General features: G+C 37.0%; 1 protein-coding gene across 1 annotated transcript; it reads right to left on the bottom strand.

Moving 5' to 3' along the window:
* Window positions 1–12,327: 12,327 nt before the first annotated feature.
* LOC149070175 (F-box/LRR-repeat protein 6-like) lies at window positions 12,328–13,374 on the bottom strand. The gene has a single exon (XM_089249287.1). It carries the CDS (start codon window positions 13,372–13,374, stop codon window positions 12,328–12,330), a length of 1,047 nt encoding a protein of 348 aa, XP_089105413.1.
* Window positions 13,375–23,520: the final 10,146 nt, after the last annotated feature.

The following is a 23,520-nucleotide window of genomic DNA, read 5'->3' as shown; positions in this document are numbered from 1 at the left end:
ACACCGTAAAAAACAAGGGTTCTTAAGATATGGGTCGCAACCCGAACTTGGATCGTAGTGGCTGTTCAGACTGGTTTTACTCTAATCCACTTACAATCTCTTTGTAAATGCATCCAATTTTTTTTTTTCATCAACTGATTTATTTGATGGGCATCTTAACGATTGGTAGCATGAGCTCTGGGACACTTCTTGGGCAGATTTAATTGAATGTATACAGTGATTGAAAACTGTGGAAAGAAATGATTTCACAGAATTAATTTGAATTCAAGAATTCATGAAAGAAATGATTCGAAAATTTATGAGAGAATGAATTTATTATTGTAAAGAATTTATGTAGGAAAATTCAGAATGGATGAAGGAAATAAATAATTTATGAAATATATTCCAAGAACTCATGAAAAAAATTAATTATTCAAGAATTTACGAAGGAAATAAATGATTCAACAATTTATGAAGGAAATAAATGATTTAAGAATTTATGAAGGAAATAAATGATTTAAGAATTTATGAAGGAAATAAATGATTTAGGAATTTATGAAGGAAATAAATGATTCAACAATTTATGAAGGAAATAAATGATTCAACAATTTATGAAGGAAATAAATGATTTAAGAGTTTATAAAAGAAATAAATGATGCATAGAATTTACGAAGGAAATAAATGATGCATAGAATTTACGAAGGAAATAAATGATTCAACAATTTATGAAGGAAATAAATGATTCAAGAGTTTATAAAAGAAATAAATGATGCATAGAATTTACGAAGGAAATAAATGATTTAAGAATTTACGAAGGAAATAAATGATTTTAGAATTTACGAAGGAAATAAATTATTTAAGAATTTATGAAGGAAATAAATGATTCAACAATTTATGAAGGAAATAAATGATTTAAGAATTTATGAAGGAAATAAATGATTCAACAATTTATGAAGGAAATAAATGAATCAAGAGTTTATAAAAGAAATAAATGATGCATAGAATTTACGAAGGAAATAAATGATGCATAGAATTTACGAAGGAAATAAATGATGCATAGAATTTACGAAGGAAATAAATGATGCATAGAATTTACGAAGGAAATAAATGATGCATAGAATTTACGAAGGAAATAAATGATGCATAGAATTTACGAAGGAAATAAATGATTTAAGAATTTACGAAGGAAATAAATGATTTAAGAATTTACGAAGGAAATAAATTATTTAAGAATTTATGAAGGAAATAAATGATTCAACAATTTATGAAGGAAATAAATGATTCAACAATTTATGAAGGAAATAAATGATGCATAGAATTTATGAAGGAAATAAATGATGCATAGAATTTACGAAGGAAATAAATGATTCAATAATTTAGGAAAGAAATAGTAAAATAATTTACAGAGAAAATAATATAAGAATTTATGGAGGGAAATAACATAAGAATTTATGGAGGGAAATAACATAAGAATTTATGGAGGGAAATAACATAAGAATTTATGGAGGGAAATAACATAAGAATTTATAGAGGAAATAACATAAGAATTTATAGAGGAAATAACATAAGAATTTATAGAGGAAATAACATAAGAATTTATAGAGGAAATAACATAAGAATTTATAGAGGAAATAACATAAGAATTTATAGAGGAAATAACATAAGAATTTATAGAGGAAATAACATAAGAATTTATAGAGGAAATAACATAAGAATTTATAGAGGAAATAACATAAGAATTTATAGAGGAAATAACATAAGAATTTATAGAGGAAATAATATAAGAATTTATGGAAGAAATAATTCCAGACTGAATGAAAATTCCGAATTTCTGTAGGAAATAAATGATTCAAAAATATATGAATGAAATGATTCAAGAATTTATGAAATAAATAAATAATTCAGGAATTTATGAAGGAAGAAAAAAACGTTCAAGAATTTATGAAATAAATACATGTCATTTAAGGATTTATGAAAGAACTACTGTATATTTCCAGAACTAATCAAGGTTCAGAATTTATGAAATAAATAATACCAGAATTTCTAAAACACAAATTATTCTAGATTTTATATGAAAGAAATAATTCCAGAATTTATGAATGCTTTCAACAATTTGGGGGCTGCTGTTTGATTCTACGCCCGGTGCTCAGGCCTTGTTGGCTTACCTGTTAAGATGCTATGGACTAGTTTCAATAATTTCGAAAAATAAACATTTTGTTAATCGGAAATATTTAATAAGAATTTTTGAATTGAAAAAAAAAAGAGTCAGATGGGTCACCAAGTTCCCAATGTTGTAGATTTCGGGTCGCGGCCGGTTATGATCCCCTGTCGTAAAAGAATCATTTATTTTAACAAATCATGACAGCCATACTCACTTTTCATATTTTAAAAAAGAATTTCAATATACGAAAAGCATACTATATTATTAAATATTTTAAAATTTAAATCGGGGAAAAAAAGCTGAAATACCCAGGGGCGGCGTAAGCGAGAATCCAAAGGGATGCGATGCACCTGGGTGGCAGCTTAGGATTCAGTTAGACGCCAACATGTTTGACAGTTTTCACGCTTTTGAGCTATACTTTGACGACGGAAGATGTTGAGAAAATTTGAGGGGAACCTACAGGGCTTGGGGCCGTAAATACCAGAAACGATATACTCTGTCACAAAGGGGGCAAATGTGCAGCAGTAATATTTCTGGAACAGCCGAAGAAAGGAAAACGAAAAACGCGCGTGCTTCGGCTTCTTCGGCTTCGTACACTCGAACTTCGTACACTTGTGCGCTCGTGCGTGCGCGTGTGTGTTATACTTTACGGGATAAGTGTGAGTGTTGATCCTAGCTTAGGACGATTCTCGTCCATTTTTGTTTTTCCACGCTATAAATTCACTATAGTGCGATCCGCAAAGGTCTTAGTGTAGGGGGCTCTGGTGCAGGCTGTGGGCGGCGCATGGTAGCGATGGCTCATCAATGAGAGTTGTGATGTGAAATCAAGTTATCTGGCGTAATTAAGATCGGTAAAATGTTCTTAGACCAAAATACGGGGCAGTTTCTTCAAAAGCAGGACGTACGGTCACATACGGGTTGTTCATTAAGTAACCGCTTTACCACTTATGTCTCTAGGTCCCTGTGTTTATCCCAGGGTCATTTTTAGGACACATGAAGCTTTGCACCCGGGCGGCAGGTATGTTTGAGCCGCCCCAGAAAATACCCAATGGGGGGGGGGGAGGGTGTTAAATACAGTAAAAGTCCGTTATAACGAAAGTTCACACACAGGAGGGAAAGTCCGTATTATATCAAAGCGATTTAGTCGACCAACTGAATAATTAAGTCTCAATTATTACATCGCTGATCCCTTCCATGGCTGTATGGACTAGTCAAAATTTTCCCGTTAATTGGAAAGCTTTTTTTAACACGATTATTTGTCATTGGGGAAACGACTTAAAACTGCGAATTCTAGTCCCGTGATCTCTTTGTCACTACAAGAGACAAAAGTCCAAAGAAATCACTACAAATTCTTTGTGTATAGCGGGGAAGCCAAAATACAGGCAGAAGTGGGGATAAAACAGTTTGACTTTTCTGTGTCCATTCTTTGTTAGAAGTACCTCAGAATAATTTCTACGAGGAACATGAGCCATGAATGAGCCATCGTGTTCAATTCTTCAGGAAAGAGAAGGATAAAGCATTATATATAGCCTATATATTGAGAATTCTCTTGACGTAGCGAATGCTTCCTAATTTTCAACTCGCTATAACCGAATATTCAGTGCGTCTTTACCATTAGCTATTATTGACAACCGATTGCAAATAATTCATTATAATAATATCCTGTATGTAACGGAGTTCTCCGTTACATACCGTACACGTTATAACGAACTTTTACTGTTTGTTCTTATTGGGTTGCTGTACTTTGGATATAGTTTAGATATGCATTCGACATCCGTATTTTTTATGAACATCTTTTTCCAGCACCTCGTTGGGCATTTTATCTGTTGTGGCCTTTGTGTTTGCATATTTGTATTTGTATATAGACGATAAAAATGAAATGGTCTCATTTCATTAAATACCATTAATAAGTGCACGTAATTTCTATTTAAAGTCTGAATTGTATTACAAATTTGCTTTAAATACCAAGCATTTTTCTTGTAGAAATCGGATGCAAGGTGAATCACACATAATTGAAACCGCATCATGGAAATGAAATTGCGCAAAAAAATAGAAATGAATGATCGATATGAAATGTAATCACAGTAAAAGTCCGTTATAACGACAGTTCACAATCGGAGGGAAAATTTTCGTTATAACGGAATTCTCGTTATAAACGAATTTTTGTTTTCATATTTCTGCAGAAATATGCATCTAGAGTTAACTGCTTATGGAAAGCACAATGTTGATTCAATGTTGACAACACAATTTTTGCGCTCTGTGGAATGCAGCAGTTTCTGACACTGGATATTTTCATTTGTTGGTTGCCTTATGACCAGTTTTGGAAGATTCCAAGAAAGGAGAGGGGAGAACGATTTTTCGTGGCAACTAACAACGACGTCATAACCATAGGTCGTGTCCCACCTGTCCAACCAACACACAGAACACAAACGCTACAGAAAAATGATGTGTATTTCCACCTCCTACATAGATAACAAGGTAAGATACAACATGTGATCCTCTAATCTATGTTGGGGGTACTGACGTTTTCCGTTTATAAATACCTATGAATAGGTTGATTTTTTTTTTATTTCTTCCATAAATTCTTGAGATTTTTTCCTTAAAATGACACTTTTTTTCAGTCTTCATTTTAGGAAGGGAATTAGGTATTAGGAAGGGAAAAGAAAACATGTTTTTATAGGGAATTTCCGTTATCTTTATAGCGAATGTGTTGCGATGTGTTGCGATTTTCATTCATAGTTATCTCGTTTTTAGCTAATATTTTTTTGTATCTATAACATTAGCTCTTTGACAGTCACTTGTACAATTCCTCGTAATAGCAAGATTCTCGTTATAACGGACTTTTGATGTTATTATGAAATCATGTACGACTGAACGTGAGCGCTTGAGAAGTTTTCTTTCCTTTTTTACGTAATTTACCTAAGAATTTCTTCTTACGTAAGGAAAATGATTCAAGGCAACTGACTACGCTCAAATGACGATTTTTTCGAAAATTGTCGAAAATGATTTTAAAAATTCATTTAGAAGAATTTGTTACACAGAATCCAAAACTATTTTATTCTTGTACAAGCAAAAAGTAACAACAAAGTTATAGCCGATTTACATCATCTGGAACAATGGTTTTGAAGGCAAAAAAACAATTTTCAAACGCGTTTTTTGAAGATTCATTTTTTCGTCAATTTACGAAACCTAACTTCCACGCGGAACCTAATTTCTCAAAAACTATGCTACTAGTAATTCTCATGAAATTATTCAATAGCGTTCGTTCCAGATAACGTTAGCTGTGCAATGAACTGGGATCTTGACCATACGTTTAGAATTTAATATTTTACAACTGTTTCAATGAAAAAATTTGAATTTTTTGTGAAAATTCAAGTGGTGTTTCCACAAAAACTGCCATATCTCAGAGAATATTTTATGTATCTAAAAACTTTTAGTTCATTGCACAAATAACAGTCATTGAAACATACAGTGTCAAAAGTAGTCAAATGAATTCTATGGTCTGTAATTGTAAAAGCTTGGCGTAAGTACTAGAAATGAGTCAACTTTGAGGACATAATTTAGAATATCTCAAAACGTTTTAGAGACATTTTAAAAATTTCAATGGATTTCCTTATTTTATACAGTATTTTGATTCAAACCCCCACTTGTTTTATGAAAATCACAGTGTTTTAAAAAAAAAAGTGCCCCGCACGTAACAACAAGCGGGAATCGATCACTCGTTCTTGCTTTCAGAATATAATTTGAACACAAATAGAAATCCCAAGAGCCCTAATTAATTAAGATAATTAAGATCCATGAGAGATATCAAAGTTCTACAAAACAAACAATATCTAATTTAAGAAGTTACAAACAATCTACCCGATATCTGATTTTTTTTTTGAAATCTAATATTTTGTTTTATTTATTTTGCGTAATTTGCGTAAAATTTTCTTAAAATTAGTAGGATTTGTCTTAAATGTATTGCATGCTGTACATGACACCTGATAGCTCGAGATACCATTTTGTTCATCTACTAGCAAAAAAGTTACAAATAACTTTTAAGTTTATAATGAAGTATGAAGATTTTTCACGTAACTTAACACCCTATGGTTAATTCTCATGAAAACTTGTTGAAAAGTTTGTTTTTTTATTGCAAAAGCGGATGCAAATTGCGGCTTTCAGCATATTTTAAATTGAAATAATATATCAGCACAGCAATTTAATTATAGTGGATTTTTCACATTGGACCTAATTTAAGGGTAAATAGTTATACACAGTGTTTTCTTCTATTTTTTTCCTGTTATCTATAAGGGGGTCATTCAAGTATTACGTCAACATAGATAGGAGGGAGGGGGGGGGGTTTGAATGATGCTTACGCCATCAACTAACCTTTATAAAAATGTGAAATATTCTTAATGGAATCTTACTCGGTGTGTCAAAAACGAGAAAAACCTTTCCCTAGTTTGAGTGTGGGCACCTGAAGTAATATTCCCCCATTGATAAGTCCTTTATAGAGCCACTTTAGAATGTGTCTAAATGTTCCGTGGATCCTTTAAGTGATCTGGAAATGTGTACGGGCCTCTCAACTGTACTGAAAATGTGCTGCGGGCCACTTGATTTCTCTGGAACTGCGCCTCGCGCCACTCAAGTGATCCATAAATATACTGCGGATCACTTAAGTTATCTGCGGATGTGCCGTGGGTAACTTGAGTGATGTGGAACTGCACCGCAGACCGGTTTATCTGCTCTAAAACTGTTCCACATGTCGTTTAAGAGGTCTCTAAATGTGCCACGGACAGCTTAAATGCTCTGTAATGGTGCCACGGGTCACTTAATCGATCTGTAAATGAGGCGCTTAGTTCATTTTTACAAAATAAGGTTTGAGGTGGCAGGCCACATCAGATGACAAGGCCACATTTGGCGTCGCGGGCCATGAGTTTAGCGTTTATGGCTTAGAGAATGGGTCGCGATGAATTTCTTAGGAAGTAATTGCTCTTACCCTTCAAAGAGCATTGAAATTGACAGAAACCAATTTATTATAGCATATAAAGGTATTTTGTTCCCATATTTTATTTTATTTTTTGAAATAATTTTTTTGAGTAAAAAAAATGAATTTACCGTCTGTGGGGCATAAGGTCGCTCGTGCCCCCTTCCCCACACATGCGTTAGTAGGTAGAAAGGCAGGGGCCAACGAAATTTTGTTGACGGGTGGTGGGGGTCAAGAATGGCTAAAAATCTGCTGACATGATACGGCTCCTAAACAGATAAAATTCCTCTTACTCAAAGCTGAATTTTATTTCTTTCTCAATTTAGTGGAATTTTATAAATCTTTGAATAAGCGAAATTTCAGCAGCTCTCAAAAAATGACACCGACGAGGAAGAAACTCCTCCTACTAAATAAAAGGCAAGCATATTGTAGTTTTTTATATAAGGTGTCCTATATGTCCTAATTCGGCTTCTATCTCATCAACCGTTCGTTGGTTCGTTGGAGAGAGAGGTACGGTTCTTATTTTTTTTTTAAAAATGCTCAAAATATGTTCAAAAATCCCCTAGCGCAACTATCAAAAGTGGCGCATGGGGTGCCACAATACTGTGTGTCGCGAAACATCTCCCCCGGTATCTCGTGAGAGAAAGGAAAAAAAATGTTTCTAATTGTTTCCAAGTGCAATATTTGCTGAGATATTGAATTCAAAAATCAGAAAAAGTTGGGAAAGAACATCATAAATGAGAATAAAAAGAATTTTCCGATATTTTTTTTTTATGCTATTCCCCCCCCCCCCTCCTTATATTTTTCCACTGATATTTCTTAATGTTAGCAAATGTACCCGTGCTAGTTTCAGAGGTATATATCGCTGGTACTTCAACTACGAGTACCCATCATCCAAATTTGTTGCCAAAACTCTAGGGTAATGGAGTTAAGGATTATACCAAAAACCGTTTGGGAACAAAAGTTTTCAAACCAAACCCCGTTGGCCACCACACTTAGCAACAAAAACGATTCTTTTGAATACATGGCACTGGAGGAGTACTCAAGAAACACGTAATGACATTTTACTCAAATAGAATACAGTAGTGACGTTTTAGGAAAAATATTGGTTTTTAGCCAAAAACAAAATTTTGCCAAGATGACCACCATTTCTGGTTATAAATAACTGTATCTGGATCAGTGTCATAAATAAGCCACACAAATGACACAGCACAGAGCTAAAATTCATAATTTTCGATATCCTAGTAATTTTTCTGCATCCATAACTCCCCGAGATATCAATTATTTTCAATATCTTTTATGAGTAACATCGAAATATGCTGGTTAAAAAAAAAAGTTATACCGAATTTTTACTTGGATTATTTCCCAATAAAATATTCAAAGAATCTCTTTTATAGAAAATACGGCAAGTTTTTGGCTTTTCTTTGTAATTTGAAATATCTTTCTTGAGCTACCCGCAGGTGATATTCACCTTTAGAAAACTTTCTTGTGATAACAAATGTTTCACTTTGAGAAAAGCTCCATCTCTCTCTATCTATCTATCTATCTAACGCATACACGTAGAGAGGAGAGAATGAGTCTTTGAAGTCAGAAGATCCAATGCGTGGGAAAAATAAACACTTAAACACGAACCCCCACGAAACACTGAAAAGGTTTGTAGCATGCTTTTAATCGAGCCAAAGATCGGAGAAGGATTTCGATGTCCCTTAAAGGTTTTCTCGGTTATTTTCCTTGCTGAATGAGATCCGTGCCTTTGTGTTTTAGAAAATGACATTTTTATGTTGGGATTTCATCTTGAGACTTTCGGATATTCAATTCCAAAAATAAAGTTAAAAAAATTAGAAGCTCCAATCGATGCGAATTCACTGTAAACCATAAAAAATTGGAGCAGAATGTATCAGGATGCGACTGCTAGTTTTTCACGTAAATACACTGTTTTAATCACTTCACGTACAAGTTTTTGGCAAGAAATTCGGATTATATCTCTAGTCAACGAATCGGCGATAAATCTGGTAACCTTGTGCACGTTATCGCACGTTAGAAAAAGGGAGACGGTTAAAAGAAAAAATGTAAAAGGAAAAAAAGCATAATACATAGGTAGATAAGATAACTTTTATTAGTCTTCTTTTCACCGTCACCCTTTGTGTTCTTTGCTCTTACATATATGTAGTAGAAAGATACAATATAAAGAAAGGAGGGAAAGAAAAGCAACTTCCGTAGATAATGGGGTTGCTATAAAGCTTCGCGATGGTGAAGAGAGAAAAAAGAAACGCGAATAACTTGTTTGAATTTATTCCACTGGTGTTTAAACGTAATAATATTACGCCCGTGATCGTAAAGAGGTTAACTGAAACAGTTCGCAGAAATATACGAGGTTTATTCAAAAAATTATCCGACTATATTTTTTTGTACGTTAACCAATGAAAATAGGTAGGCGTGGTAAAGTGCGCGTATGTAAGCAATCCTAGTTCCAATGCTTGAATTTTTCCTTTCTGCAGAAGCTGGCAGTCGCGAAACAGACAGATGATGCACAGTGAAGAGGCGTAAGTGAGCGCCGTTGTATTTTCTTTTTAGACAAAATTTCAAGAAAAACTTGAATAACAGAGCTGCATTAATGGTGACGGAGCTGCCAATTGCGCCGCAGAATCCCTTGGTAGTGGAGTCTTGGTGATAGTTATGTCGTACGATGCGTACTCTTGATGAACCTCGCCACTAGAGTCAAAGAAGACGGCTCAGCATGACTTTGGCGTTGCATCTCTTGAAGACCAAATCATGTGACCAATCTTTAAGACCTAATCATGTGACCAATCTTTAAGACCAAATCATGTGACCAATCTTTAAGACCAATTCATGTGACCAATCTTTAAGACCCAAACCATGTGACCAATCTTTAAGACCAAATCGTGTGACCAATCTTTAAGACCAAATTTTGCGGTCAAAATAGAATGAACGGATCTAATGCTAATGCACGTTTCGTCTGCAAATTCTCTGTTTGCTAGTTCTTGGTCAATAAAGATCTCATTTCCGGATGTTGAGGAAGAACGTGCTTCACTCTACATTGATGTGCGGCCATCTTTCAAGAGGTTGTACAACTCCTCTATCGCTATGGTGCCCATTTCTTCATCTGTAAGAGTCTATTGAATATTTCGGATTATTTCCACTCGGGAATCACCATATTTCACCCTAAATTTTAAGCAGTGGCGTTGTTTAAGATTTTCATGCCATTTTGTGGAAACAAAAATGCGACGGTGCTCACGGTAGTCTGCCAGAGACCGGCAGCTTCTGTAGGCAGGTAAAAATTCAAGCATGTGCACTAGGATCGCCTACATACGTGAGCCTTACCACGCCTCCCAAGCTTCATTGGACTACACCCAAAACATTATGGTCGGATACTTTTTGAACCAATCTCGTATTACCGAGAGTTCAAAACCACTGGAAGTAAAAGTGTGTGACCAAAATTTCGCGGAAAAAACAATACGTCCATTGTTTTATTGTACTCTCGAAAATTTCTCTTTTTTTTTTCTTCTCGTCACATGGAGGTAATCCAATAAGCTACTACATAAAACCACGTACAGTAGAACCTCTTGATAACGGATGCCCATGGGACCAAAAGTTTCGTCTGCTAACTGGAAGGTATGGTAAACAGTGGAATAAAATCTCGTTTATACAACTTTTATATTTATACGACGTTTGCCTTCGGTTGTAATTGGCTCCTGTTAAAATGTATATGCTACTGTAAAAGTGATACGCCGGTGGTTATGCATAATCACCAACTGTCTCGAAAACAAAACGTTGGACTAATTTCCACTACATTTAACCCTTTTACCGGTAATTATGCATAATTCCCAAATAAAGTTGAGAAGTCTGATACAATACTGTACATGTGTATGGAAAAATTTATTACCTTTCTTCTCTTCATTAGACCAATTAGTTATTCTTACCCGTACGTACATGATACGTGCACTACGCATATTATGCAATGAAAATTAAATTAAAATAAGTGTGAAGAAGATAAAAGCATTCATAACAAAACACTATTAATCTTGTAATGTTGGCTTTCTTCACACGTATCAACAAACAAAACTACCATTACCATTCGAGTTCACCATCCTGGGCCACAGTTACGTTCAGTTAATAAAGTAATTAATTAATCGAGTATTATTAAGTCGATTTATCATATTTACGGCTTGATAAAATGAGACAAACATGCTCCATGGTTATACTACTGAAGTTTTTGTTTCCCTCCATTTCTCCCTACTGAAGAATGAACCCTCTCTTTTCGTGATAAAGGACATACAAGGTCAGAGATCATCTTTTTGTGGTCACACACTTTTACTTCCAAAGGTTTTGAGCTCTCGGTAATACGAGATTTGTTCAAAAAGTATCCGACCATAATGTTTTGGGTGTAGTCCAATGAAGCTTGGGAGGCGTGGTATGGCTCACGTATGTAGGCGATCCTAGTGCACATGCTTGAATTTTTACCTGCCTGCAGAAGCTGCCGGTCTCTGGCAGACTACCGTGAGCACCGTCGCATTTTTGTTTATGGTGATTCCCGCGTGGAAATAATCCGAAATATTCAATAGACTCTTACAGATGAAGAAATGGGCACAATAGCGATAGAGTAGTTGTACAACCCCTTGAAAGATGGCCGCACATCAATGTAGAGTGAAGCACGTTCTTCCTCAACATCCGGAAATGAGATCTTTATTGACCAAGAACTAGCAAACAGAGAATTTGCAGACGAAACGTGCATTAGCATTAGATCCGTTCATTCTATTTTGACCGCAAAATTTGGTCTTAAAGATTTGTCACATGATTTGGTCTTAAAGATTTGTCACATGATTTGGTCTTAGATTTGTCACATGATTTGGTCTTAAAGATTTGTCAGATGATTTGGTCTTAAAGATTTGTCACATGATTTGGTCTTCAAGAGATGCAATGTCAAAGTCATGCTGAGTCGTCTTCTTTGACTCCAGTGGCGTGGTTCATTAAGATGACGGTTGGAAAGCCTTGGCAAGCTGAATTCGACCAGCGCACTGGAGGTTGCGCACCCCGGTCCAGAATGTATTTTTTTAAATTTAAACTCTGACCTATTTTCGTGACGATTTATGAGACGTATTCGCGTCAATATTGAAAAAAACTATGAAATGTTTCTCGGCATATGGTGATTTTCTCAGCTTTATTTTTCCATTTGTGACACAAATGAGTGAAAACTCTCTCAAGACCCTAAACATGTCAAAAAAGATTCTCGTAAATCCTGTATAGCTACTCTGGTAAATTCGTACAGATACTTGTTGGGTAATCCGGAACATGACCGGACGTCTAGATATTCAAGATTTTCAGCGTCTCTTACGAATTTTTCAAAGACCAACGGATCAAGCTCGATCCTATACAGTCTGACGTATTTCAAAGGAGACAGCGCGCTTCCATCTACGAAAAGACCGAGGCCGTAACCAGAAAGGAAACGGATTCCTTCGTACACAACCACCAAACGCCGTAACGAATGTTTCCATTTCTTGGCTATCTGGCTAAAGACTCCACGAGCCCCTGGTTGCGAAAAGAAAAGTTCCAGCGATTCCAGCTTATCACAAGGTATTTCGAGGACGCCGTCGAATTTCTCGCTGCCCATGTGGAGGTGTCGTAACTGTGGTGACTTCCAGGTGATCCGAGAGATATCCTTATCTGCCCCGTAGCCCCAACAGCATAAGGATTCCAGAGTTCCGAAGCCGATCGTCTTGTCAGGATCGCAATACACGGACTTGATGTTTGTTAGAGATATCTCCCTGAGCCGTGGGCAACCGGTCTGAAGTTTTTCCACGTTGAAGACGCAGGAACAGTTCCAGGGATATATGGGAGAGTTGACGAGCCGCAGCTTCTGTAGAGAATGGCAATAATCCGAGATATCCGATGTCTTGAACTTCAAGAACTCGCCGGAAACTTCCAGCTCCTCCAAACGTTGGCAGTTTCGGATGATCGCTACGAACTTCTCCGATGTCAGCGAACGACTTGTGTCGTCCATCTTCAAACTCCGCACGTGCGACAAGTAGCCTCTTCCACTGAAGCGCACCAGATCGTCTACGGTAAGACCCGATCTTGTTTGGTCCACGACGTTCCAGATGGTAGGAATGAAGGCAACGTCACTCCACCTTTTAGAGACCACCGCCACGTTGTCCATGAGGTCTTTATGGCCGTTCGAACTGACGTAGTACGAGAAGATATGTCCGAGAATTTCAGGTGGGAGGTCGTCGATACCAACGGAAGACATTTTGTAAGACTTCTTTTCTTTATGTAAGCAGGTTGCAGAATTCATTCGGATTTTGTCAATGAAATGAACTAGACTATGGAGATAAAAAAGTTAAAATGTCCTCACTACCTAAAACTTCCTACCTAAACTATATACATTACGTGTAAATCAGAATTTTTAAAATACGGACGAACCATTTAAATATCCATTGTTGTAGCAACAGTAAAAATTCGATTATGAGTTCCGAAAGATTGATATCGTTTTCATATCCGAATAAATCACCTAATTTTATTTATGATGCATTAATCATCTTAGATACTTGAAATTACCGCTGTTTGGTCTTTTAGGCATCGTGGTTTACCACTATCGCGGGAATCCAGGTTCGATTTCCCCAGGCGGTACAATGCTGGTCGGCTGAAGTTGGTCCCCAACATATGAAATTTCGCCACAGAGGGAAACAGACCTACAACGGTAAAAATATTCGATCATTACTCTCGACTTACAGTTTGAAATATAGATGGCAGCACTAAAATTTCACAACACAACACCAGATACGCGCTCAAACTGTTACTTAGACATAGCACAATTCCAACAAAACTCACTCTATAGTAAATGTCTATATAAAAAATGGCGATGAACCGAAGTTGATCAGGGTTTGAAAGAAAAATCCTTCATATTATAAGGGCACTCAATATTTGCAAAAGGGAGGGTGGACCACCCAAAATATTTCGCAACGGTACAGGGGCCTCATATGAGTGGACTGAAATAATTCATAATTTTGATTCTTTTTTTCTAGTTTTATATAGTATTATGATGTTATAAAACAAAGACTCGCGTCATGTTCTTTTGAGCTAATCTCCGTCCCGAAGCCACAACCGGAAGGATGAAAAGGTTTTATGTCGTAAGTGCCGGACCGGGGTGGGGGGGACAAATAATTCACCCTTTGTACGTTCAAAATGGAAATCCTAAAATGGGTGTTTGCCCCGGGAATCGTATTACATCTCTTTTCTGATTTACGGACCGTTGATCGTGAAAAAATTGTAGGGGACCCCCCCCCCCAAACACTGCAGTCATTACTTCGCTCCGGGGGTTCATGATGGTGTATTGTCATGATGGTGAAATGTATTCATCAAAGGCCTTCTTGATATCGGCAGTAAAACTGTTTAACCACACACTCACGCGCACGTTCACGCAAGAACAGACTGAATAACACTGAATTAACAATGATTTCGTGCATTTTTCACTTTCTATCCCTTGATAATAAAATTATATTTTAGGTCACGTTCCAAATTACGTAGATGGCTCCAATGGTCACATTTGGAAGGTGGAGCTACAGGTTGAGCTTGTATGGTACTACTACTAAACCAGACCATGTATTTCGTCCTCATTCCACTGCGGATCGTCTAACGAATTGGTACATGTTGGAGCGTACGTGTGGTGAACCTATGTGAAGTTTGTTTCTGTGTAATGCTTGTTATGTGTAGTGCTGCCATCTGCAATCAATTTTTTAAACTGTGAGTTTTTTCTCAACTCATAGTAAGTGAAGTGTAATGAATGAATAATTATACGTTGTATAGGCCTGTTGCTCTCAGCGGCGAGACTTTTTAACGGGGAGATCGGCTCGCATTCGCACCTCGAAATTAGGAACCACACAGAAAACCAACTTCAGCCGACCACCAGTGCAGCGACGGTGGGTTTGAACCCGGATACTCGCGATGCGAATCCGTCACTATGACCACTCGACCACCACAGCGGCTAAGCATACATGCTATATATCAACCTTTAGGAGAGTGCGGGGCCACTTCGTTGATTTGAAAACGTTTCGTGGGCCATTTAAGTGATCTGGGAAAGCACTGTAGAAAGTAGGTCACTATGCATAAAAGTGCCGCGTGTTATTTAAGTAATCAGGAAACGGCGCTGCTGGACGCTTGTGATCTTGAACCATGCTGCAGGCCACTTGAGTGATCTGGAACCCATGCTGCAGGCCGCTTAAGTGATCTGGAAATGTGCCACAGACCATTTAAAAGTGTTCTGGAACTATTCCGCAGGTCATTTAAGTGCGCCGCGGGTTCTCTAACTGATCTGAGAATGTACTGCGGGTCACATAACTGATCTGTAAAAAAATGTGCTTCAACTTAGTTCATTTTTAAAAAATTAGGTTTGCGGTAGCAGCCCTCATCAGACGACTTCGAGGGTCACATTTGGCCCGCGGGCCATCGCTTGAGCTTGTATGCTTTAAATCTATGACACTGGTAGAAAGGTAGAAAAAGAACCAATAAAAAATTTTCCATTGCATAAAATAAATAATATAAAAACTGTTTTTTCAAATGTGATTTATATTAAAGGGAAGTAGCAATTCGAATCCGTTCGAGTTTTATAAAATTCAGCCAAAACAGTAAAAAAAATTGGATAGAAATTTCAAATTTCGAAATCATGCACGAAAAGACAGAAAAGATGTATTACAATATACATAACTGAGTGTATATTTCTCAGCTATTTCATATCAGTGAAATTAGAAAGTAGAGAGATTCCATTCACTTAAAAATAATTCGAAAACGCGTGAATTTGAGTAAAACTCTGGAAACTCGGAAATTTAATTTTGTGGAAAAGGAAAAGAAAATCAGTCTCCGGTATTAGAATTTCGTTTGAAAAATTACAGATTTTCTCTCTCGAAAAGAAATTGTTATTTTTTTTTATGTGAGAATTGAATTTATATGAAACGTCGGAATCGAATGGAATGTCCCTTGAACGTGGATTCTGAATTCGGGAAGTATGATGAGACGCAAAGAATCCCAATACAGTCATACCTCGATCTACGCGACCTCGGAGTTACGTGATTTTCTGTGAAAAAATGTTTCGTTCTTGAATTCGGTACATTTCCTTATGGAATTATCGCTGAGATGGGAAACAATATTTTCGTTATGATGTTATTATCAAGTAAAAATATATTGCCTACTCAATCACAGAACCGTGTCCGGAAAATTCACCGCCACGAAAATTCACCGACCAGCAATTCATCGACGGAAAATTCATCGCTAGGAAAATTCACCGACCAACAGTTCGACACGAAGCTACTGAGTCCGTGAGCGATTGATAGAGAAAGCGAGTGACTGAGTCCGTGAGTGGGTAAGTGAGCAGCGAGCGAGTGAGTGAATTATATATAACTGACTGGGCGAGCGAGCTACCAAGTCCGTGCGCGGGTGAGTGAGCGAATGGTTGGGCGATTTGGACTCGGTAGCTCCATGACGAACTGTTGGTCGATGAATTTTCCTAGCGGTGAATTGTTGGCTGTGAATTTTCCGTAAACCACATGACCGTCGTTTAGAGATATTCAGGAGCAATTAACACACACACACACAAATATTAATGAAACATTTTTAGTTTTTAGGAAAACGTGCATTTTGATTGCAATTTTTATTTTTGAAGAGGTTTGTTTTTTTTCAGAAATATTCGTCCCAATTACCAACTATTTGACGTATTTTTAAAACAAAATTGCACCCCGATTTACGCGCATAGTGTCGGTCGCACCTACCGTGTAACTCCGGGGTGTTACTGAAGCTGTAAATTTTAAAAACTTAACAGATAGAAATTTTATAATGTTTGATGATTCAAATTAACACTTTTTAACTGCCATCTGGAGGAACAATATTTGGATGGCAGACCCGATTGAATATCATGCTGATTTAATCAAAAAGTTCTGGAGCATTTGTTTACTAAGTACAGATAATGCTTAATTATGCTGTGTTTTATTCAAAATATCCATGCATTTCAACTTAGAACTTTCGCCACAGTTCGTAAAAATATATCAAGATTTTTCAGTTTTTTTATATTATATCCTCCAGGAGCCTCCGTTACTGTTGGTGGCACTTCATTGGAACTTTTCAAGATCACCTTTCGAAATATAACATTGCCCTATATTATCGCAGTCCGATTTCACTGCATCAGAATTTTTCATTTTTCGCTTTATACTTAACACTGTGCTCAAGGAAAACCGTTTTTTTTCCTCATGTTCTCAAGCAAATGTTAACGGTTTCATAGGGTATGTTGGGGCTGCTGATTCAAACCACTTTACGATCAAGGACGTAATATTGCGTCGAAACATCAGTGGAATAAATTCAAAAAAGTTCTCTCTGTTTTCTTTTCTCTTTCTTCATCGCGAAGCTTTGTTGTAAATTTATGAAACAAAGTTTTTCTTTGCACCTCTGTTTATTTCTATACTACTATTAGTGATGCCAATATGATGCATACTTCTACTATATACATGCAAGAGCAAAAGAAAACAAGTAGGGTGAGGGTGAAAAAGAAAAAATCTTCGTACCCTCCCTCTAACCCAGTGTTTCTTATCCGTTTTCAGCTCATGCCCCCCCCATGGATCAGATTTTTTTCTCATGCCCCCCCCCCCCCCCGTCCTATCCAGGGCCCCCTCTACCCTCATCCAAGAGTGAGATACTTTCTATTTTTTTATTATGAATGCAATTTTAATAAATCGGATCAATCTCTAGAATCCTGGCTAGGCGCGGATTCAAATGATGGATTATCATCTCCCAGGAGTTTAATTATATGGTAAAAAAGGGTCTGTGTAAAATAAGAGACGATCCAATGAGCATGCACGATAAATCGACTCTCCCAACACATCAACCGTTGCTCTGGGGGCCCTCCATACTTAGCTGGAAGTAACAGCTTACATATGAAAATCATAGTATCAGATCCCATATAGTGCAGTCCCCCCTCCCTCCATTATAGACATGAAGACCCGGGTCATGTCCACATAGACTCAAGGGTTAAGATGCCCCTAGTTCTATGGACGGATCTGATGAATTCTGAAAGTAGTAATATTTTTCAACCATGTTTCACTTTTAAAGTTTTTCTCTTCACAGCTCTCTATGACTCCCTTCACCACCTGTCGTGGATCACCTTTCTTCTGATTTTCTCCCGTGGCCCCCCTAGAATATCCCAGGACCGCAAGGGGGCCATATGGCCCCAGGTTGAGAAACACTGCTCTAACCTATTATCTATCATACTGTTTTGCTTTCATTTGCTTTTCCCCCTCATAATTTTATATTTATTTCTTATCACCAAAATCACCCTAAAATCAATGATAAATCTTTAAGAACAAAATCAGTGCTGAACAGTCTAATCTGTCTAATGGTCGATGCTTCATCAAAGAAAAAAAAAACAATCAGAGACAGAAACACTACTGAATGAATGAACGCCCGAACTCTGCCGCCGGACTTATTCCGTTGCCGCGATGTCTTCCAGCCCAGCTTCAAGTCTGGAACATGGTGTAAGTAACAGTCTGAGTGCGTATGTTGTGCCTGATTTTGTCAGTGCCGTCATCTATATTTTAGAAGTGAAGTGGGTGAAGCGTAATGATTGAATATTTGCACCGTTGTAGACCTGTTGCTCTGTTCATTAAAATGACACTACTCACTTAATTATACTACTCCGACCAATGTAGCGCCTGTTAGGGGAGACGTATTTCATTCAAATTTGGCATATACGTTTCTCGGACCACGACACAAACACCAAACATGGCCCCTGCTCTGTCATTTGTGGGATATAAGCAGGTCACCTTACGGCTGGGCCATGTTGGAAAAAGGAAAGCACGACCAGCCACCAAGACCACCGGTCGAACGCCGGCCTGCATCGCATCACCGGACTTCCGACCCACGCAAATGACCAGTAAGAACATCCTGGCAGCTCATGGTCCCACCGGACCTACAGCAGGACGGCACCATCCGTCACTTCCCGTCCATCGGATCAACGGGGAAGAACCGTTCGTCCGTTCCTCATCCAGCGGCACATATTAAACCATTATCATCATTTCACTCAATCCCAAGTTGCTGGTCAAGTAACCAGTCTAATCCTATTCTGGAGTCTCTCCACATCGAGCAGTTGCATCATCCACCTAAAACGATAACATAAAAAGAGCACAGCGCGGCATAGAGTAATAAATGTTGGGGAGGTTCAGGAGTGGGAATTCACAACAATCAGTATAACGGACTTCGTAAAATATCACAGTTTAAACAAAAAAAATATTATAAAAAATATAACATGCTGAATATAAAGGTATATACATATGAATATATGAATGATGCAAGATCTATATACAATTATAATTCACAGGATAATATATTAAGATATCAAAAAATATGTATGGAGAATTGTAAACATACATTGTTGGCAATAGGCATAGTAAAAATGACAATTCGAAAATAATATTCTCAATACAGTATTATATAAGAAATGAATCATATACGTTTCTGTAAAGTATAATAGACCACGGACCATGACGAAAAGATAACTGCGATTTGAAAAGTTACTTTTTCATCTGGTGGTAAAAAATTGAACTGTTTTTTTATTGAATCTTTCTCTTCCCCCATCCTCCCATTGTCCATATATCCCAATTACCAAATTTCATCAAAATACCCCCATTAGACTGGGCGCTACATACGTCTGAGTAGTGACAGTTTATTCATAACCGCCCTGTATAGCTGTACAAGGTAGCTGCTTGGAAGGAAACATTATCTGCATTCATTCTTATTTTCTCCTGAAGATCTGGATGCATTATCTTTTCATTGATAAAAACATTTCGAGCTTACGTACTTACTGTTTAAAAAGAGAGATTCTTAGAGAAACTTAGAGAGGATTTTCAAAATCTTCCTCTAAAATTGCTTATTCTGAAACGAAAAAAAAAATCAAATTAGCGTCACGATGAAACAATTTGAATTAATAACTATCGAAAATAGAAGCTAAAGAGATTTTTTTTCAAGCCTTTTTCTTCCCCGACAGAAATTTTCAAAAATTTCCTAATGTTCTTGATGGAAAAAGATTTACTCATTTGAAGTGGTGAAAGAAAAATTGCTAAATAATGCTAAGAAATATTTTCCGACACAAAAGTATTCAAAGAATCTCTTCCACAGTAAATACGTAAAGTTTTCTTTGTAATTGAAGTATTTTCTCGTGCCGCCCGCAGGGGGGATGCTCATTTTTTTCCCCCCCCGTAAACTTTCCTGTGATAACAAATGTTTCCGTCGAAGTTCTCTCTGGTATACAAATACCTCGGAGAGAGACAGAAATAAATGCTTTAAGGCAAGAAGATCCAATTCCAGAAGAATAAACACTTGAACACGAACCCGCAAAATATTCTGGGGTTTTGGTCGTGCACGAAATGGCTTTTAATCAAGCTGGAGATCGATCGGATACCGAAACTTTTCTCAATTACTTTTCACTGAATGACATTCATTCGTTTGAGATCTCGAAAACAACATTTCTCATATTGCTAGAAATTATTTTATGGAACACGAGATCTCTTTCTTATTACATATACTAGCATAAGCAGGGCGGTAACTACGATTTTTTCTGCCCGGGGCAAAAACTATTTTGCCGCCCCCGCAACTTTGAAATTCGATAATTTTATAACTGTGTACTTTGTTCTTACCTAAAATTGCCGTCCCCTAAATTTTTTCAGCCCGCGGCAGTTGTCCCCCTGCCCCCATCTAATTACGGCCCTGTGCATAAGACAGTATCATCCGAAAGGCACAAGAATGATGTAAATATAGTTTTTCTCTCTCAGTTACTTTTATTACAAAGTTTCAATGAAATTTATCGAATGTAGTTGCTAATTACAAGTATACTGTTGCAGTCAAACTCACAAGGGAAGGGTCCCAAGGTGTCGTCCTCGAAAAATTATCAAAAAAAAAAAAAAAATTGAGCACATTTATTTCACGAAGAAACAGATTAAAAGAAAATAGAGGCGGAATGCACTCATTAACCCAATTTAAGCGGTTTTTAACATTTTTCTGATCTGCATTATAATTGTCACATTTGAAATTACAATCCCCCTCGGGTACCCCAACCCTGTGTGTTGGGAGCACTGCTGTTATATGTACAGGGTGATTATAAAAAAAACTATCCCGACATATGGGCCCCTAACTATCATACCATTCACAGAAATTGAATGAAATTTTGGTATAAGGTATTTTGATGTATGCGCTCAAGAATGATATGGAAAAGAACCGTGTCACTCTAACACTTACGGTTACAGTGAGAAAATTTCGAAAATATCAAATGGCAACACCAAGTTTTTTGTATTGGAATGTGATCTCCATTGTGAAAAACCCTAAATAGCATTCGAACGGCAATTGTAGCATGAAAATCACCGGCGGTAGATAGGCTGAAAGTGAGGACAACCAATAAGGACAGAGAAGCAGCATAAAATAAAGCATTTTATTGTGTTTCACAAATTTGACCTTGTGGAGGACTAATCAGACTGCGATCTCAGCCGAAGAAACGGTGTGACGAATGCTCTGGTGCACGGCAAAGTCCTTTTTACTCTTTGCTTGCCTAGCTCCGGGGATTTTCGTGCTACAGGTGCCATTCCAACGCTATTTAGTGTTTTTCACAATGGAGATCACATTCCAATACAAAAAACTTGGTGTTGCCATTTGATATTTTCGAAATTTTCTCACTGTAACCGTAACTGTTAGAGTGACACTTGTTTTCCATATCATTCTTGAGCGCATACCTCAAAATACCTTATGCCAAAATTTCATTCAGTTTCTGTGAATGGTATGATAGTTAGGGGCCCATATGTCGGGATAGTTTTTTTATAATCACCCCGTATATACTGAGTGTATATTTTTTTTTTCAGTGCTAAAAGAAAGGGGGAGAGGGGAACACACACCTCTCGTCTTATCTTATCTGACCTTGAACAAGACCTGATTGCGCCCACTGGCCGTTGATTGATTGGGGGGAAGGAAAACATGTTTTACTGTAAAAAACAATATCGAAGCGTTTTTAGAAGTAGAGATATTTCCAGGTGGCTGAAATAAAGCATATCGAGCTTGACGAGATATCTCGGGATTGCCAAAAAGGGTTAAGGCGACCACCTGCCTTCAAATGAGGAATTTCACATAAAATTTTGAAATTATAATTTTATGTGTGCATTTGAAAGTATAATTATTCTCTAGAATCCAAAAAAACTGTTTCCTTTTTTTTCCCTCTACAATTACTAGAAGCGAAGTGATTGCCGATTAAGTAAAAACGAATACAATAATCTAAATCCAGTTATGAAACTTTAAATACGTTCTCAAAATTTTCTATTTTTGGTTTTTTCACTGCACAAAAACCTTCATAGCTCAAGCATTCTTCAAAGTATCGTTTTGAAACTTTCCCACTGTATTTCACAGTTCCGGCTGTGCGATGAACTAGAAGCTGAGCTATATATAGATGGCTTTTTCCTCCGCCCAATACATTTCTTGATATGGCTGAGAAAAACAGCCGTCTATCTCTACAGTCCCACCTGAGAAGGGCATTTGCTGCAGTTTTGACGTTACTGATCCCTCTACTTCAGCGCCTCTCACCACAGTGCGTGAATTAAGGAAGGCAGGGTCGTGCCTCCAGTGGTGTAGATGGTAACATGCTTGCCCGGTATGCAAGAAGGTTTCGGTCCGAGTCCCGGCGGAGACCAGATGACTTTTCTTTCCGACTTCACCTACCCATAAAAGAAAAACCCATAAAGTATTTGTTTCCTTGAATAACCATATGTTTCAAACTTTTAGATTTTTACATGATTTTCAACTGAGAATATCCAGCATTTTTGACGAAAAAAAGGTGTATTTTTTCATGTAAAAAATCGTATCTCAAAATGCTTTTTTATAGTATCTAAAACTTTTAGTTCATTGCACGAACAATAAACCGCGTGGAGAGCATGTTGATGCAAGCAGTATTTTTTAGTGTACAATGTCTAGCAGTAGTACTAAAAATATGCTAATTTTACGTACAAAATTAACGATAAATTTTGTTTGCTGAAATACTCATAAGATAACATTTATTTTCTTAATTTCCTTCCATATCCAAACCAAAACCCCATTCGTTTCATCCGAAATGACTTTCTAAAAGAAAAATTACCCTGAACGCAGGCAGTCGCCTTAAAAACGGAAAAAAATATTTAAAACAATAACAGTTGGCTACTCATCACCTATTACGCGTCTTGGCGATATCTATACAAAACTTTTTTTGCATTTTCTTTTCCCATTCTTTCCTCTAGCGCTTCTTGTGTTTCTCTAAAAACGAAAATTATTTCTCTTTTTTTTTAATCTTTCTTTGTCTGTGCTGCACCTGATTATGTGTTGTTTGAATGACGTCACTCTAACACACTAGGGT

This window comes from Pholcus phalangioides, unplaced genomic scaffold (assembly GCF_987345545.1).
Source record: "Pholcus phalangioides strain wild (caught in Gottingen) unplaced genomic scaffold, Ppha-v1.0 ptg000022l_1, whole genome shotgun sequence".
NCBI lineage: Eukaryota > Metazoa > Arthropoda > Arachnida > Araneae > Pholcidae > Pholcus > Pholcus phalangioides.
Note: the sequence above shows the minus strand (reverse complement) of the source record. Positions and strands in the feature narration are given on the sequence as shown.